Genomic DNA, 19,985 nt, shown 5'->3' on the forward strand with positions numbered 1-19,985 from the left:
AAAAATCAGTTTAAGGGAACATCTAATAAATGTTGATCAATAGATGAAATCCCAAAATCTTTCTGTCTCCCTCTGCATGATCCCATCACCAAAAAAAAGCATCATTAATTTAACAGATTGACCCTCTCATGAATATCATGCTTTATCTGTGCAAAGTGTGAGGTCACAAAAAAGACGATAGACAGAGAATATGAGTGATATAATGCATTTAGTGCAGTAAAATTTTCAATAGAAACCTGAACTCCAAGAGAAGAATGCATAATAGTGTTGAATTCCTTCTTTTTTTTTGCTTTGTTATGGCAATAATAACGTGCCTTTTGAAGTTCATACAGGGAGATACAATGCCAAAAGGCAAATACTTACAATACAAGAGCACTTGGTACATTTATTTCCTTCAGGCCTAAATTCTTCTCCTTCATTGTAATGTCTCCCTTCAAATATACAACCTGGAAAACAACATTTGAATAAGTTTAGCTCAGGATAGTACATTGCCTTTTCTCTATAAGATGTCCCAACATAGGACAATATGAAAAGTAAATTGTACCATCCTCTCTAATACAAATCACTTCAGAAGCCCTCACAAAGGCTTTGAGAACCCCCAACTATCTTTTGGGGGTAAGAAAGCATCCTTCTACAGCAGATAAATTTGCACCAATGAGGCCCAAGCTAAGTCAGGACTTCCATTAAAAATGGCTTTGAAACACTTTTCTACACTGTTTGGTTTTTACTACTCATTCTTACTCCTGAGTTTATATTAGATGTTAGCAGAAATTGTAACAAATTATAATATAACAAACCCATTATATCACAACTGGAGCGATGCCTACCTACAAAACTGCTGTTAAAATCAAATTAGCCTATAAAACCATGTTAATTTACCACTGCGCTTCACAAAGGCAACCCATTCCTAGATGACCTTAAAAGTTCCCTTTCAACCCAGAGATTCTATGACTCCCACTCCCCTTCAAAAAGAAAAGTGAGTCTCCTCCTTTAGGATTACTCTTACGCTTCCCCTCCTAATGAAATCCCACTCATCAGCGAGACAAACCCAGCTGACAGACCCTCTGAAAAACTATGTAAATACATATGTGGCTATTGCCGCAGGCTATTTGCCTGTGCATCCCCTAGTCTGCATGTCTTCTACTAAAAAAAATATTAAGCATGCTCTTCTTGTGGCATTTAGTGCATCGCAAGCCCACATTTTAGTAGCTTGTCAAGTATAATGGAGAAATTAGAGGCAACCTCTCAAGTAATGATGGCTGTCATTAGAAATACAGTTGTCCATGTGGAACAACATCTTCCCATGAAATCTCACCTGGACACACAGGACAACACATTCCCATGAGTTTGGAAGGGTTTTTGCAATGAACAACACACTGGACCTCTGACTCTACTATCACTCCTTCCTGAAAAAGAAGCAGGTCAGACATATTCATTGTTAGTATGGTTGCTTTAAGAAGCAAATAATTCACACTTACTAGTAGTATAATTAAAGCCCAGCACATGCTGCAGAGCTCTGGATTTTAAAACCTCTTTTCTTTCTGTACCTGTTGCCTGTTATCAGGATTCAGGTTAATCCACAGTCAAAAGATCCTCTTGAGTCTCCCTGACTCCAGACACAGGATTTGCCTTAAAATGCATCAGGTAAGAAACCAAGCACCTTCTTAGGAAAAGGAATCCTGCTTTATCAGGAATCCTTAGCCTCAGTAATCTGCCATGCAGCCCTGGTGGAAACAGGCCAGATACACGACATTCTCGTCCCTCTCCCCTTGGAGAAAAAATACTCAGAAAGTAGATAAAAGCATCTTGTTCTGTAGAGGGGAGACGCTTATCTTTGATGCTTTGCCTGATAAGTATTAGTAAATTAACATTTCCTATACTTCTTGTTCAAGAATTCAAGAGCCATCCTGAAAAAATCTCTGTGCACAAAAGGTTATTTTTTTTTGCCACTTGCAGCTTTGCATTTGGAGGTAAGGGAAACCTGTTTTTTAAATGTGTGGGTCTAGGGTAAACAGGATCACCCGGTTTTGCGTTTAGACACTGAAAAAGGCAGTAAAGAATTGCTTATTTCATGTAGCTCATAGTGATCAGAGTATCTAAATTCAAGCTGTGAGTATCTTTTCATCGAGTGCAAGGATACAGAGTACTGCTACTCCAATTTCATTCTTCTCAGTGTACTTGTGTTAAAAATGTGGATGGGTTTTGTAGACCAGAAGAATCACAGAAAAAGAGAACAGTCTTTAAATTCTTTTCTCTTATTTATAAAAGCTCTTCATACTCATTCATGTCTCCTCTTTCCAACAGCTGCAATTCTTAGTAGCTGCCTGAGTGCTGTTATTAAAACTGCATCAAACTATCAGCAAAAATCACAAATCTGTTCACAGACAGAAACTAAAATTGCCTACGTAATTACTTGGTTTGTGCCTGAAAATAGACAATCTTAAAAATGTTGTGGTTACAGATAGGCAAGCTATGAAAAATACCACTGTATTAACAGCACAGGAGCCCAGGAAAAGAAGATTTGGTTGTGGGTTTGTCTTAAAGAGCATCCCAGGTAAAATCCATGGACACATACACACAGAAGTGTCCAATTACTAAAATAATAATTTGTATCTCAGAAAAGGCTTAGCATGCTGAAAAATTAGGACTTATTTCAAGGTCAAGATAGCAGGAAATGGCAGGGCTGCATACCTCTCCTTCAGCAATGTTTGGGTATCACAATAGTCAAGTCATGTAGGACCTATCCTTCTGAATGCTTGGTTATAGATGGTCCCATCTGAGTGGATTTAAACTACTTCAAATGCAAAGTCCATATTGTGCTTTGGGTATAAAATATTTCAGGTTATTTGGATTGGATAAAAAAAGGCTCAGAATTTCATGGGAAAAGCTCGTGACTCAATTACCATGATGCTGATGACAACCTTACCTGGCACTGATATGTCACACAGGGATTGCTGGGGAGATGCCATTTCATAGAGCTGTTGTATGTATTTCCACCAAAACTGCAATCTAGAGGAGGAGGCAGAAGCATGTCAGTTCAGCTGAATGCAATGATGAGGATCACAGAGAAGCATCCTAAATGTGCCCCATCCTCCACCCTGGGCTAACAGAAGAGGTAAGAGCTGAGAGCTGGGGCTGATAGAGGGATCGTGCCCTGGGAGGGCTGGAAGGAACTCCTCCCTGGTATCTGCTTCTCCTGTGTGACTGGCCAAACTCCATTCAAGACCAACTGAAATCAGTGGCAATTTACCTAAAAATGGGTGTTGGTGGTTATTCTGCAGTCCATCCGGAAGCTGCTCAGCCACCCATGCACTGGAGTGGGGAGCGGGAGGAGAGAGGGTAAGAGGAGAGCTGGAAATTTTCATCATCCAGCCTGGCTGTGCTATCCTCATCCATTAACCAAACCCTCCTGGGAGAGCTTGTCATCCAGCACAGCTCAGCATAGATGCACTAACATCGACAGAGCTACCCCTCCTTTATACTTTTTTGCTTTCATGACAATAGGGATCAACACCCACATCAACTAAAAGCCATCAGGCTCTTCTGTGTGGGTGGTGAATATCTGAGTGGAGACATTTTGGAGTCTCACAGGGTTTAGATTTATATTTCTTTGTGTGTTATCTGACAACTCTGTTAACAGAAAATATGTTGGTTTGCCCGTGCACAGGATTGGCACATCCTTTTTTTTTTTTTTTTTTTTTTTTTGTGCAAAATGAAGTTTCATTGAAGCTGTTTGGGGAAAAAAAAAACATCACATTTTTTATTACATGTTCCTACTAGTTTTCCTTCCCACTCTTTCAATGTTTTCTGGTATTTTGCAAAAGGGAAAACCAAAAAGGAACACAAAGAAAAGAATAAAATAACTCACCAGAAAAGCAAAATTAGAAAAAAACTTATTAAGTGAAATAAAATATTTGTTTTAAAAGATTTAGCTTATTAATGCAAAATTGTTTCAAATAAAAAATAATTTTTTTGAAAGCTAGACTGTTTCTGAAAAAAAAAAAGTAAAAGCAACACACATTCCATTTTTCTGCAGGAAAAATGCCCATTTTCCATTTACTACTCTCAGGGTTTTTTCCCAGACTATTTTATCCAAAATGAACTTGATCAAAGAGCCCATGAAACCAACAGGAGTCTGGCTAGAGACTTTGAAGCACAGACATGTACATCGAGACACAAACACCAGGCATCGGTTAAACAATGCCCATGGCACCATTTTGTTTCCACACTCTACCTCTAAGTCGTTCTCTGCTGTGCATGGTGCATGGTCCTAAATTGCTTTGGGCTACTTTTTACACCCTTCTGAAAATAAAGACAAGTCATCAATCCTGCACCAGTAGATCACTGACCCCAGTGTATAAGAAAACTTCAGGGTCACAGCTCTGAATTGCTGAGGAACTTAATATGCCCACAAAATCATTTTGAATTCAACCCAAAATTTAAAGGAAACCTGATATATAAAGATCATTTACGAATGTGTTAACTGCTTCTAGTTATGTTCTTAAACAACAGAAGATTTGTACTTCAGGATATGCAGTACTCGGAAAGTTTTCCAGGCTAAGTACAGAGTAACACAGGAGAGTTTTGCAGATGCTGTGCCATTTCACTTACCTAAGCCGAAACAGGGAGTTTTGAAAAGAGTTGATCAATAGTCTAAGAGCTGGCTGTGATAATTTAATCTTTGAGAGATACTGAAAGGTACAAAGCATACATCTGAATCTCACACTTTTTTTATATAGCAAAGCCCCTGTGAAGTGATTTTGAATAATAAGGAAGTGTTCAAATTCTCAGCATATTAAATACAGTTCTCTCTTAGCTCTCACACACACAGACCAACATGTCAAAAGAGGAACATTAAGCCCTATGCTCCTCTTACACATTTTGAAGTCCAATTCTGAAAAACACTAAGCTAATCTTGTAGCACAGTCTCACTTACAGCCCACTGCAAACCCTGATGAATAGCAGAGTCTGTTCAATGCGTTTTAGCATCCTCAAGCTGCAGAAGCTCAGGCCATACTGGCATACTGGTCCCAGTCCGAGAAAGAGTTTACATGTGTGCTTGACACTCAAGATGGAATGAGCTGTGTTGTTAAATTATCCATGTAAGTGTTTTACCAGATGGGTCTGGTGTCTTCAGCACCATGTAGAATCAAGGGCCAGCTTGGAAACTCTTAACAACTGCAAAATACCTTGCATATTTGCTCACCAATTATGTTCTTTAATTTAAAATGTTTTCTCTGTAAGAAAGCTAATGACCCTGGGCTAATCTGCATGTACAGATGTGCACATTAAACTGAAATTTTCAGTTCAAGGATTAGTCTGGTCAAGAAAGCATGAAGGTGGTGTGTCCATGTGGTCACCACTGCTCTTGCTTGAAGTGCATATCCAAGCTGTGCTACAAAAGCTTCTTGCCCTGCAGCACCCGCCATTGTCCCTGTGGAAGGCAGCAAGGGGGGAGATGAACTCCACCTGCCCACACGCCACTTCTGCCGCTGATATGTGGTGCAGGCAGCACCGGGGGAGGGCACGCCAGAAGCAGGCAGGAAGAGCTTGCAGGCAGCAAAAGGGAAATCGGGAAGTGGAGACCAGGATGGAAAAGTCTGCAGAAGCACTGGAGGTACTAAGACTGCTCCTCAGCTTTGGCACCGGCCAGCAGCTTGAATAAGGGAGTCAGAGCAGCATCATGCAAGCACCAACACGAGGAGCTGGATTTCATCAGACACTCAGTTGAAGAAAGCAGCTCGAAGGAAGGGGAGAGTTAGCCAGTAACACAGGCAGGCTTGGTGAGAGCTGGGGGAAAGCTGGAGGCCGGGCAAACTGAAGACAGGGCAACAAAGGAAGTGCTTCACAATCTCCGGGTGAGATTTTAACCTGTCCCTGACCAGAGGTGTGCCCTGACACTCTGCCCTTTGCACACCCCAGAGCTACACCCACCACTCACTCTTCAAAAGGAAAAGGAAACAAAGCCCACATACCATCTAGTTTTTCTGAACCTCACTTTCAATGTACAAATCTCTCAGCTGACACCTGCAAACATATATCTAGACTTTCCTAGTCCACCTATTCACAGCATGGAAGTTTATGAGCCTCACCTAAATTAAGCTGAGTTGAAACCCACCTCCCAACCAACTCAGTTGAGCCATTCTAGATCATCCATGGTTACAGGTCCATCATACTTGGCTTGGAAACAGTATCTCATGTCCAAAGGCATCAAAAATCCCTGATACCAATTTCTACAACCGAGTATGGCGGAACATACTTCAAGTTCCTAAATTCCATTTTAATTCCCTTTTGAAATATTATTACATTAACTTACTGTCTCCATCTGCCATTTGAAAGGGAGAGCAGGAGAAAAGAATAAATCAAGAAAGTTCAGAACTTAGCACAATTACTTAAATGCCATCCACTTACTTCCGCCTGAACACGTGCTTAAAACAAAACGTTAAAAAGAAAGGGCTACAAAGGAGGTTTTCAAGAGGGGAACTGAAAAAGCCTGAGAACGTTCTAAGGAGTACAGGAAAAGTGACAGATTCAACATTAATAGGTAAGTTTGATCCCGTGACATATAGTCCATACGGAAGGAAGTTAAATAACAGGGCTCTATATCAGTTTTAATGAAGTTAATGGACTGATTCATATCAGTCAAGGAGTGTGTCCTAATTTTTTAGTCTTTCCTGCTTCTTTCTTTAAGAACAGCTGGTGTTTTATTAATGTAAAATATTAACTTTCAGTTAGTTCTAGGTTTTGTTCCTATTACCTACTTCAACACAAACAGTTCAGATAAGTCCTGGATAAACATGCAGGCTGAAAGTTGCTTATCTGAATCAATCCAAACCACTGAATACTTTGAAGTTGGTCAATTGTATATGCAGTGGAAACTGCTAATTACCTCCTAGTCACCTCATAAAGGCAAAATGATCCTCTAAACTTGAGTCATTCCTGCACAGTAAATGATGATAAAATAGTTAAACCACTTCTAATTTACTAATATAGTTACTTTGTTTCGGTGTTGAGTGTGCCTTGCTTGAGCACCTTAGTTTCAAAAATTATGAACAAACCTTTGGCTGATTTAATTTAAAAGAGGAATTTATTTCCAAAACAAGCATCCTCACATGGACTTGGACTGAAATAACAAAAGATGCAAATTATAGCGGATTTTGTTATTAGCATGTGGACAAGTTGACAATCAGGAAGCCATTTGTCTTTCCAAATCCAGTAACATTTTTAAATGAGCCTTTTTTTCTTCCCCAGACACCCCAGAATAGAGCAGTATCATGAAGATAGGGAAGTTGACTGTAAGATACAGTTTAGTAGTGCTAAAGCTCAACCAGTGTCCTCAGGAGTTCATTAAAAACAAGCCTTTATTACTCAATTTGACATTGCCTAATAAGATTCCAGAAGAGATTTTGCTTATTTTAGGCTAATGAGAATTTTATAGACAAGTAATTTCCGTATTCTCCCAAGAGAAAGTGATAGATTGGTGCACAATAGACTGGCTCCCCATCCTTCATTTCTTTAGCATCTTTCTTCTCCTATTAAGTCTTTTTCTTGCTTTCTGTCCACTTTCTGTTTAAAAAAGTAATGTCTCTATTGGCATGGAAAATAAACATTAGGAAAAAGAAAACAGTCAGAAGACATGTTTTATTTAGTGTTTGATAAATTAATCCTCAGGGAGGTATCCAGGCATGCTAACACTAAATACCAGTTGTAGCCAAAAAAAAAACCCCAAAAAACCCCAAAACCAAAACAAAAAAAAAACACCAATAACTTGCATATTCTGCAGTATTTCCCTGGCATGAAATCTGTTGGCCAAAATAAGAGTATTGTGAATCACACATACACCTATTATAAAATACATTTTCACATGTCTTGATGATGGCAAAGCCATTGACAGCTACTACAAAATTAAACTTCCTATTGGGTAACCCCGGTCTGCAATTGTCAACACAGAAGCATGAAAATATATACAAAATCTCCCATGCTTATTAAGTCTAACTCTAAACAGTGAAAATCCAACTCTTTCCTCTGTAACCGAGTACAATCAAACCTACTCGCAGCTGGGCCATCACAATTACAATACCCAAGGGACGCGAGGCGCAGGGGCCGCATAAAGGGCATACGAGACAACAGAGTAAAGCGGTCATGGGGGTGAGCTGTGCCGGGACCGCACAGTTCACAGGCATCTGATGCAAAGCAGCTCATATCCACTGAGCAAACAGCAGCAGAAACAAAGACCTCAACTCCTCCCAGTGCTGTTTTTACCCCCTGCACTCCACTGGAACTGAATTTCACCTTCACAAATGTCTCATCTTTCACAAATACATGTAAGGGGGAAAAAGTCACTCTGCAGGGTCCATAAGAACCTCGCAATCCAAAATACCATATAGTTAGAGCTGCCATTGAATCTTGAACTGATACTTGATGTGCTTGCCAAGCCTGGCAGCCTCAGAACTGTGACCTCTCATGGCTGTGAGGGGTGTCATGAGTCATGCTGCTTGGTGACACAATTACTTGCCATTTATACCCAATTTCCTCACACCAGCAAAATCATTCATGATCAGTACAACTTACAGCTTCAAAGTTAAACAGTAAAATAAATTCTCATTCCAGTATTAAGTGTCCTGAGATATTTATCATGTTGTCCCAGAGAAATGTTACATGTGAATGTTGTGTGAAGCCCCCATCCTGGTCTTGAGCTTCCTGTTACTTTGCTGCACTGGACACAATGTCCACACGCAAGGGCCAAGTGCATCCACGTATCTCCACGGAGGTCTTGTGCTATTTTCTAATACAAGCGTCCTGAGCAACTTCTCTGTGATTGCAAAAGTCTGGGTAACTGATGTTTGACTGCAAAAGTATTTATGACAACATGACAAGACAGTTAATTAAAAGCTTCTTACATAAATGGAAAATTATATTAACCAATGTAATAGGAAAATCTGAAATTTGAGGCACTACTGAACACAACAGTATACACCAGGTATTCAAGGTATATGAAAGGTATGTGCTAAGATGTCTGTAAGAAGAGTTGACTTGAAGGAAGGATGGAGAGAGAGACCTCTTCTTAGGCATAACCAGAAGTAACCAAAGCTGACACTATGATGATACTGTCCTTAGTGGCTATGTGTCACTGCTTCAAAATCCCTGCCTTTACTTGAAATAAAAAGCTAGAAACTGAATGAACGTTGAGATGAACCTGTACCACCAGACTCAAGAAACAGACCTCCTGGTTCAGAGCTGGAGCACACATCCAAGAAACTGAGAGGCAGTGAGAAAAGCCAAGAGAAAAGTTAAGACTTTATTATGTCCCCAAACCATCTTTTTCCATAACCGGTCTCTAACAGATGCCAGGACTAGATTACTCAGATGAAGGTGAAAAAGATTTCAGTAGGGAAATATATAATTATGTTCCCAGCCCATCTCCCTCCATCCGCATACTGGGTTGCATCCTCATCTCTGAGAGCTTGCCTTAGAGCGTGCAAGGATGGGCTGCAAGTTATAGTGCCCTGCACAGAGTCGCCCCACGGTCACTCTTCCAGCAGGGCACCAAACTGGTATCGGGTATCTCATACTAGGGGCATCCACAGGCAAACAAAGTGCCAAATGTATGTATGGCTCCTGCAGCGCTTTAGTAGAGTAGCCAGAACACTGATAAACTCATAACCTCCCTCTAACTTCCTTTGCAAGCCAGTCCTAACAGTTGAAATTGGCTGCAATCCTCAACCGTAATATTTGATATCCTTTCCAAGAAACGCACAATTAACTACGACAGCTTTGGATATTCAGTATTCAGGGGAACTAGCATTGCTGTTGCCTGGGCTGTGATTCCATTCTCTGGTAGACTCCAGATCAATGGAGCATGGCATGTGAACCTCTAAGATCATTAATTAATTTTAAGAAAACCACACAGCAAAAAAACCCCACAGTAACTCAAAAGTTAACAAAGGCAGAAGAAGCAAAATTGCACATGGGAAGCTGTACTGGGTTTGCGTGGCAAGGTTTTGGTAGCAGGGGGCTGCAGGGGTGGCTTCTGTGAGAAGCTGCTAGAAGCTTCCCCTGTGTCCAACAGAGCTCCAAGATGGACCCACAGCTGGCCAAGGCTGAGCCCGTCAGCAACAGTGGTAGCGCCTCTGCCATAACATAGTTAAGAAGGGGGAAAAAAAACAGCACAGCAATTACAGCTGGAGAGAGGAGTGAGAAGGCAAGAGGAACACCTCTGCAGACACCCAGGTCCATGCAGAAGGAGGGGCAGGAGGGGCTCCAGGCACCAGAGCAGAGATTCCCCTGCAGCCCATGATGAAGACCATGGTGAGGCAGGCTGTGGCCTGCAGCCGTGGAGCTCCACAGTGGAGCAGTTCTCCACCTGCAGCCCGGGGAGGACCCCACGCCAGAGCAGGACGATGCCCGAAGGAGGCCGTGACCCCGTGGGAAGCCTGTGCTGGAGCAGGCCCCTGGCAGGACCTGTGGCCCCATGGAGAGAGGAGCCCAGGCTGGAGCATGTTTGCTGGCAGGACTTGTGAACCCCACGGGGGACCCAGGCTGGAGCAGTCTGTTCCTGAAGGACGGTACCTGTGGAAGGGACCCAGGCTGGAGCAGTTCCTGAAGAACTGCAGCCTGTGGGAAGGACTCACGCTGGAGAAGTTCATGGAGGACTGTCTCCTGTGGGAGGGACCCCACATTGGAGCAGGGGAAGAGTGTGAGGAGTCCTCCCCCTGAGGAGGAAGGAGCAGCAGAGACAACGTGTGATGAACTGACCACAACCCCCATTCCCTGTCCCCCTCTGCTGCTATGGGGGAGGAGGCACAGAAATCGAGAGTGAAGCTGAGCCTGGGAAGAAGGGAGGGGTGGGGGTAAGGTGTTTTAGGATTTGGTTTTATTTCTTGTTATCCTACTCTGATTTGATAGGTAATAAATTAAATTAATTTTCCTCAAGTTGAGCCTGTTTTGCCCATGATGGTAACTGGCGAGTGATCTGTCCTGTCCTTATCTTGACCCACAAGTTTTTGTTTTATTTTCTCTCCCCTGTCCAGCTGAGGAGGGGAGTAACAGAGCATCCAGCCAAGGTCAACCCACCACAGAAGTGAAAGAAATTTCAGAACAAATCTTATCTGTTGTAACAGATACCCACCAATCTTGTCTTTACACATCCATAGAAGATTCAGATTCTCAGGCTAAGCGAGTAGAATATGGTGCACAATTTTAGAAATGCAAACTTTATGCAGCTCTGAGCTGGTAATAACACTTCTTCAGAGAGCAAATAACTTATTATTCGAGGTGTAGAGACCTCTATATCCAAGTGACAGGTCTCCATCCAACTAAATAAGAAAATGTTGCCAAATCTATTTCTATAATCTCAGTGATCTCATATGTTTTCATTAAACATATTAAATAAAATGAGCGACTAAAAGTAGCTTATTTATCCTATGCTAAAGTAATAAGGGGGGCTTAATTTTTTAATATCATCAAAATTAATAATATGCTAGAGGTATGTAGTAAGTTTTATAAACTACAGTATGTATCTGTCAGAAGAATAATCTCACTGAAAGTTTTCACTATTATACTTAGTTGTTGTAGGAAGCCATAACCATGGGCGCACATTTCTCCATTCCAGACTTTGCACAAAGACACAGCGAAAGAGAGTCTTGCCCCACTGACTTTAACTGTGTTAAAACACATTGATAGTCTGGAGGATTAAAATCTTAAGTAAAGCAAAATCTTGTAATGTGTTAGGGATAACATGTTGCTTCCACCACAGCAAATTTTCTGATTGCAAAAGCTATACTTGCTGCTGTTTCTTAATTTTTTGTTTATTAAGAAAAAATTTTTCAAGGGCTAGAAATTATCTAAGTAGCATACAAATACCCAAATGGAAGTAAGGGAGTTGTGCTCAGCACAGAACCATGTGCAGGACAAATTCTTTACCAACAATTCAGTTTCTCCTGTGTGCAGAGCTCTAAACACAGGAGTTCAGCTGGATGCACTGTTGCAGGCATATAGTATTTCTTCATTTCAGACTACTACTTTGCTGTTAGAGATACAGGGCCTACATACCCCGTCCTCATGCACCCCTCAGAGTAAAATACCCTGGCAGCAATGTCACAAATGACTCCTGAGTGGTGGTTTCCTTCCTACACAAGCCAATTCTGGAAACATACCCTTTGGTCTTGATGTTATCCTCCTGACGTTGTATTCAGATGACAGAAGCCATTCATTCATTCATTCCTTCACAAGGTAGGAAGACGTGAAGCTATCAAAGAGAGCTGGCAAGAGCCCGTAAGGCCTGATTAAGATTTTCTAGGCTTTGGGAATGAAGCCAAGAAAAAAGCCATCAGGTTCTGATGGCTTTTCTTCATAACATTTTGTTCGGGTTTAGATGAAATGCAACCAGTTTTAAAAAAAAAGAAAAAAAAAAAAATTCCTGTTTCCCTTTTCCTGCTTGCATTCCCTACGGGCACTCTGGCAGCTTGACAAAAGAGTAACTGAGAACAAGCGCTGCAGGGCCAAGTCCCGGCTGCAGCTGAGCCCTGCATGGGGAGTGCTGGGGAGCTGCTGGGACACCAAAGGGAGTAGCTGAATTGCTACACAGCCAGTGTTTGCACCCTTGATTCCCCGCATATTCTGCACAGGACACTCGTTCTGGGTTTTGCACAGAACAGAGCAGGAGCTTCGGCAGCATTCAGAGCAGCAGGAGAGCAAGCAGCCTCCACGGGGGTAGAGGTGGCTCCATCATCCTCCTGATGACACCTGAACAACCTGGTGACAATGTGTGGTGTCAGGACTGCTGTAGTTAGACAGGTGCATAGTTAGCTTTACCTTTCAGAAAGAGCAGAAAAACTTATTCAGAAATTTCACGTTTACTTTGAAAATTAAGCCCTCAAGAGCCTTGTTTTTTTCTTTTAATTCTGAAATTTAAAGCTATTCTTGCATCTTAAGCACACAGGAGTTACCATCTTGGATCAGACCAAATGTCTTTCTAGCCAAAATTCACTTTTCCCTTTGGACAGCTACTGAAGGTTGAGCTGATCCTGCTACAGAACCATCTTATATAAAACCAAGAAACAGGTGTTAATACATAATTGTCAACTCAGAGCCCAGAATTATATTTGTACAGGTAGGACTGTGTTGCCCTGTGTGCACCCATTTATTCTCATCCACATTAACTTCCTTTGCCATTTTGTCATCAGTTGTTCAGTGTCCCAAGAACCTTCGGCAGCTCCTCACAGGCAGCCCTCCGCCTTTACTGTGCTATAGAGGTCAGGACATCGGCAGCAAATTTTGTGTCCCTCTTCATCCCTTTTCTAGATCATTTTTGAGGACTTTGACAAGTTGAGATCTTTGCAAGGATCTGCTGGCAACCTTTTTCCATTATGAAAATAACCATTCATTATCACCACCTGTTAGTTATTCACTGATGAGAAAAGTTTCTCTACAAATGCTTAGTTTCCTTAGTAGGTTTTGGTGAGGGATCTTGTTGGATGCCTATTAGAAATCCAGGAAGACAACATCTCTGTCTATATATTTCTGATAAATTCAAATGACTAGCATTTTTATAAGACATAACTCTCCCCTCTTATATTGCAAGTATCCACGTGCCTCCTAATTCTATTTTTGAATAGTTTCTATTAATTTTCCTGTTAAAGATGTCAGGCACACCAATCTGCAGATGCCAGGCTCAAGTCTATTAATAATGTTCTACAGGAACTCACCCCAATTCAGGATAAATAGAATATCTTACAATGAGTCTGAATTAAAACTTCCATCTAATGATAATAGCCCATACACACTAATATCTGTACTCTCAGCTTTGAAACATTAATCTTCTTTATTGTAGAATCATTTTGTATGCATACGTGCACATATGTATGTATATAAAATTTTCATGCAATTGACCAACCACGCATTCCTTTATTGAAATGGAGAATCAATCTCCAGCCTAATCAAACCAATGTTTAGGAATCTTTTGCTACAAAGCTGACACTAAACATAATTTGACAAAATAAATAAATTACATTTATTTTATGTAAAATTTGCAACTACAAATTCTTACTATTTCAGTAATGCTTTAATTTCCACACACACACACTTCATTTCCTTTTCTTTTAAGTGTCAGGCTTTTAGACAAATCCTCTGGGCTTGCCAAGCCAATTCCAAAGTTGCACCACAGAAGCAAATCATGATCACAGCAGCTAACACAGCTCTGCAACCATCCAGGAAGAACACACATCTGTCATATGTCTCTTCCATCTGAATTTCAGTATAACCTGTTTTCCTGCATTTTTATTTGCTCTGGGAAGGCAATAAATGCTTGCATTTCCCAACAATTTATTCTACACTATCTCCTTCCCAAAGCCACTCTATCACCACTGGGGAATTAAACAGAGAAAAAATAAAGAAAAAGCCCTCCAAATCCAACCTCCAACAAATCCAACCTCACTGACTGCGTCAGCAGTCCGTCAATAAAATTAGTGTTTTAAAGCATATTACTTACTGCATCAATACAAAAAAAGACTAGTTTTCAACCTCATCTACTTGCACATTTTTTATGTGGATAAGCATGATAGTTACATGCCATGCATGTTTACACAGTTAATTTATTAATTTTTTATATTTGACAATTAGCTCATTCTAAAGAGCTTAGAAGATACAGTGTTGGTCAATAAATAGATGTACAATGTTTAGATTGTTACCTATTTGGGCTTTAATAAAAATGTCCACAATATTATTTTTTTAATCAGGAAATATTTAGTAAAATGAAAAGAATTTGGTTATTATGTTTCTAGTATGAGGAGAAATAAAAGTAGTCATGGATAATTACTCTGCTCTTTGTTACTCATTGGCATTATTCCTATTCTGTGCAACTACACAAAAGGTTTAAGGAATTCCTATTTACCAGTGACTACTAGCAGATTGATTTTGACCTAAAGTATTTCTGATAGATCAAGTTAGAACAGGAGGTATCTCTCAAAAGACTGACAACATACCACTGAAGTACAATGCAGATGTATTTCTAAAGGATTGTCGTTGTGCAAGAACTATAATTACAGGATGAATATGTGAATTTATGCATTCCACCAGCTTTGGAAACATATTGATTTTATTGTAGTTACTGTCCTTTTCAAGCCTCTGGTGACAGCCACGTCCCAGCTGAGAAGCTTCCAACTTTGGCCTGTCTCTGTCAACAAACATTTGAACTGATAACTTCTTAAAAAGAGTCAAACAAGAGGAAGGGAACCGCACCTTTGCAACGCTCACAGCAAGCTCCTCTCTGCTTAATGACGAGAGCACAGTCCTTGGAGAGCATCGGACACTTCTCTCTCTTGCATGTCACTTCCTTATTCTGGGGGGGGAAAAAAAAAAGATAAAAGCTATTGCAAGTAAACCAAATCCACGGCTCCATTTCTTGCAACTCGGAAATAAAAAGTGAGACTAGCAATCTGCTCTCTTTCTTCAGGAGAGATCCCTGAAATTCAAAACACCTTTCTCCCCTTGAAGGAACGCAGTAGAAGACAGTCTCTGAATTATCCAGGAGCCCAAGTAAATGGTGTTTAAACTCCATTTAGACAGTAATTCATGACTGCTACACATCATAGTACAGAAAACGTGTCCAACTAAAGAAATCCACTTCACTTAAATGAACAACTAGTTACGTGATGTTCTTGTTAAAATATCCTCAGGGTCTTGAGGTGCTGCCCCTTGAACTGCACAGCTCAGGGATCGTTTCTTATGGTGACAAAAGGACAGACAGTTGAGGAAGAGGTGGCAACCTCAGAGAAAACAAAACTCTGCCACTACTGAAAGTCATTTATAGCTAGTGGTATTACCCAGCTACCCAGAGGTCCCCCAAAAGAGCCTGCTATACTAGAAAAGAGGCTACTGTAATTCATCTTTCTCCCCAAATACTGAGAACTGACGAAAAAACACAAGCAGGTGGAATCACTGTACAGTATAGTGTCATCTTCCTCTGGCAAAAAGCCAGCAATGGCCAAGGCCAAAGAGCACATCGATGACATTAAGGAATATCAATAGAGGATGTGCAGGAGAAATATTCCATTTATAGCCCGGCTTGTCCCTGTGGTGTTAACCCTTTTGGTTATCTCTGCCTTTAAACAAGGACAGAAAACAAATACTTTGGGGGTTTCTTTCCATAAAATTTTGCTGCTTGAAATTCCTGACTTAAAGTAGTTCTCTGAAGTGACCTCCACCTATAATTAGTAGTTCAGTTCATTAAAGTGACACAGGTGGCCATTTACTAGACACAAGCACCCACCTTACCCAATCTTATGACTTAATTAGAGACCCAAAAAATCAAAGGGCTAGAAAAATGTAAATCATAAAACTTAAGGAAAAGAAACTGTGATTTCCAGTCTTTCTTTTGCTCCCTGTGGCCTTATTCAAGACGCCTGTGAAGGATAACATGCAGCTTTTATTACACTCCAGCCCTTTGTCTAAAATTGGAGGTTTATTTTCTTCAAAGTCACTGCCTGATCTGATGGGAGTTATAAAGGCACTTCAACCTTATCAGTGTAAATGAGGAATCGCTCTTATTCACAGACAGTGTGAAATCAGCAAATGAGAATCAGGCTGTAAAGCACAGCTGCAGCGACACAAATGACTACTGTAAAAAGCCAGGTCACTGCTACGTGCTGGCTGCTTTGCATCACTCCAGCATTGCAGACCAACCATAAATGCAATTTAACTGGCAAGTTAAGCTGAATTTATGGTACGTCTGTGGCTCTGGACTGGCACGAAGCAGCCACGGCGCAGCAGTGCAACTGGCTCAACAACAGCTTTTTAGAGCGCAGGGTGAAATCCTGATTCCCTTGACATGACCATAGAGCCCCCCTGACTTTGTCTCCTTAAAGCCTGTTGAAGGGCAGCAGTTTACCAAGTCAACTACACACAGTCTGTATTTTAAAGGGTTCTGCTAAGATCTGATTTTCTTTAATGAGTTTGCTCAAGAGAAGATTTAATGAGCCTAGCAGCCCTGTTACCTTTATCTGTGAGAAAAATCTTCTTCGTGGTGAAAGCAGGTTTGAAAGAAGGGCAAAATCCAGCTTAGAGTATGTTCCTTTGGAGAACATCGTTTACCCAGCTGCAGCATGCATCGTAGACCTCTACAAGATGAGAGGTGCACCGTGCCCTTTGTGGGCCAACCTTGGGTAGGACCCAAGTCAGCGGGTCTGGCAGGCAGGTACCCATCAGACTCCCTCTTCAAAGGAAGAAATTATTATTGCGGACAACAGCGAGAGGGATGAGAAGTAAAACACAGCTCCATATTTCTTCTTGTTCCCTGATTTCCAAGGGAATCCTGGGGCAAATGCCTCATGCAGCCCAGATTCCCAGGCAGCTTCTCACCCTCTCTCCTGAGCACCAGCTGCCTCCCTCTGCCCTCAGACACATCCAGATGTGGTTGTTTCTTGTAGGCAATACAAAAAGTCCCTAAGGATCCTCAAGATGCACCTGACACACATATTTCAAACAGGAGCTACTTGCTAGTTACCATTCCTAACTAAAATCCTCCTGTTTGGCCCACATCACTTACATCAGGAATGTTCTCTGCCAATGATGAGTTTGGTGCCATTGAGGCAACCCACAGGGGCAGCCAAATTTGGATCTTACTCTTCTTCCCTTATCACCAACAACACTGGTGGCTCAACTCCAAACTCAGGACCTTTGTTACAGGTGAGGATGGAAGTAACTGGAAAGAGAAAGCAAAACTGAGCTGGGCTGTAGAGCCTAGTGGCTGGGAGCTTTTCCAAGAGGGAAGATTTTGGAGTTCATGTCCTGGTGCCAAGGGCTGGTTTACATTAAGGAGCTGTTCCATGTAAAGCACATTAGTGGCCCATAGTGCAGTGATAGGAACTGAAGGGTCCTCCCCCCTTGGAGTGCTTTCTTTATCCCAGTAGACTTTGAACTACTTGCTGCTCAGTGGCCCAGCTTCTTTATCCCAGTAGACTTTAAAGTACTTGCTGCTCAGTGGCCCAGCTTCAGCAGAAAGCGGCTTGTTCCTTGTGCTCTCAAAAGCCACCGATCCCAACAGCGAGGATGCTTGTGGGAAAAGCGGGAGATGAATCTATGAATTGCCTGTGGATGTGGAGGTCACCGAACCAGGATCACCATCTCAAAAGGTGAGTTGCTACAGCATGGACCTAAAAGGTGGGCCAGAAAGTGCCACACTCATCACCCTCTCCCCCCTTTTTTTTTTCTTTAAGAAAAAAGCAAGATCAGCTCTGTCCCTTGGAGGAGAAGCTACATCCCCTCCTGCCTGCTGGGACAGGTTTCTGTATCGCAGGTAAATAGAGCCAACCTTTGCCAGCATGAGAAGGGCAGTTAAGCGCTTAAGCAGGGTGGGATTTACAAAGCTAATGTTCCTCCTCTCTAGCTGGTGTTATAAGCAAGCCCCAGACATCTCCGAAAGTGGCTGTTTCAGATGCCACCCTGAGGTGCCCAACCCCGTGACATCAGGGCTGGGCTGCTTTTCCCAGGGTGCGAGGTACGGCACTGCGCAGGGCTGCAGCTCCCACGGCTCCTTTTGGGGCTTTTTGCTGAACAAACACACAGTAGAGCCACAATTGCAGCATACTGCCCCGGAGCAGTCTTCACAGCAAAATCCCTGTTGTAGTACACAGAGGAGAGCTGCGGAGAACCGCAGCCGAGCACCTCTTGCTTCTTCTAGGACTGGATTTAATCCTGAAACTCTTCCTGAAAATCCTCTCATTTTATCTCAGTGCTGCATCTTGTGGAAAACTAGGCCAGCAGATGTGGAGGAAAGGGTTAATGTACCGTGCTGATCAATCATAGGACAGCAGCAGATAAAACAGGGCTGGTAAATCATTGTTTAGTCTATTGCAGTCAGGCATTATCCAGGGCAGATCTCCTAGGCCCACTGGGTGTAAAAGCACGAAGATAAAACAAAGAGCAGTTGTCACCAGGAGCTTTTTTTTTCCCCCCCTTCACCCTGTCATCCAAAACACTGCGCTTAATGTCTACTGTCCGTCTGCTTCATTCAATTTTGCTGCCTCCTTCCCTCTCGTTTCACAAGGGCAAAGCAGAGGGCAAGAACAAATGGACTTCAGCAACAAATCCTTTCCTTCCAAATACGTCCCCTCCTACACCCAGTAATCATAACATTTCATTACTTGTCCCAACCATACATTTTAAAAGTTGCTAAGTAGCTGTATGCGGGAGAGCTGTATTACCAAACCTCCATCTGTGTTGTCTACAGTGTCTCTGGAGTTGTTGAAAGCTCTCAGATACTTTGATTTTTGCTGTCCTTAAGAGAAAACTTCTTAGACGGCAACATTCAGAAGCCAACAGTTACGGGAGGGTAGGGGATTTTTTTTTCCTTTGTGTTTAAAGGACATGCACTCTGGCACCCAGAAGTGCGGAAGAGACACATGGCTCATAAATACATAAAGTGTTTGCTAAATCAGAAACCTGGGAGTCAGTCAAAATCCATAATAGGATCCCAAGATTCGTAATAAATAACTTTTAATTATAGTCCCGCACAATAGTTATTTTAAACAGATGGTTTATAGATTCACATCTGGGATTTTTTTTTTTTTTTTTTTTAATTTAGTGCTCAGGCACACACCCAGAAAGGGAGAGAACTTCAGCTAAGGTTTTTATTAGTGTTGGAAAAATATGTATTTTTTTAAAAGAGGTCAGGCTGATCCAGAACAATGCTGCCACAGCTGACGCAACTCCGCAGTCAGCGCTCGGCCGGGCAAAGGGTTTGTCCTGGAATCCCAGACTCCCTCGGAAAGGAAAATTTAGGGAAGTGCCGGAGGATCACCCCAGACTCCTCTCCTGTGCTCACCAACCCCAGCTGCTGGAGAACTTACTTTTTAACATGTTTGGGGAAAGATCAGAAAGTTTTGTTGGGTGCCCGCGTTTCTCCCCTCTCCCATGCTTTGCCAGTGAGAACCAAAGGTCTCCTCTTTAACTTGGCCTACAAAGGTGATGTTAAGTTCCCATACAGGAGA

The 19,985-nt window shown here is 41.8% G+C and overlaps 1 protein-coding gene across 1 annotated transcript in view; it reads right to left on the reverse strand.

Annotated features, from left to right (window-relative positions):
• Positions 1 to 363: 363 nt before the first annotated feature.
• LOC104619015 (BMP-binding endothelial regulator protein-like) overlaps positions 364 to 19,985 on the reverse strand; it is a gene marked incomplete at both ends in the record, with an annotated part of 38,279 nt that continues 18,657 nt past the window's right edge. The window contains 4 exons of the mRNA XM_010284758.1: positions 364 to 446; positions 1,316 to 1,406; positions 2,927 to 3,009; positions 15,238 to 15,337. Of these exons, the coding sequence (XP_010283060.1) occupies positions 364 to 446; positions 1,316 to 1,406; positions 2,927 to 3,009; positions 15,238 to 15,337 (357 nt within the window). The remainder of the gene's footprint in view (positions 447 to 1,315; positions 1,407 to 2,926; positions 3,010 to 15,237; positions 15,338 to 19,985) is intronic.

The sequence above is a fragment of the Phaethon lepturus genome, unplaced genomic scaffold (assembly GCF_000687285.1).
Source record: "Phaethon lepturus isolate BGI_N335 unplaced genomic scaffold, ASM68728v1 scaffold51743, whole genome shotgun sequence".
In the NCBI taxonomy this organism is placed as follows: domain Eukaryota; kingdom Metazoa; phylum Chordata; class Aves; order Phaethontiformes; family Phaethontidae; genus Phaethon; species Phaethon lepturus.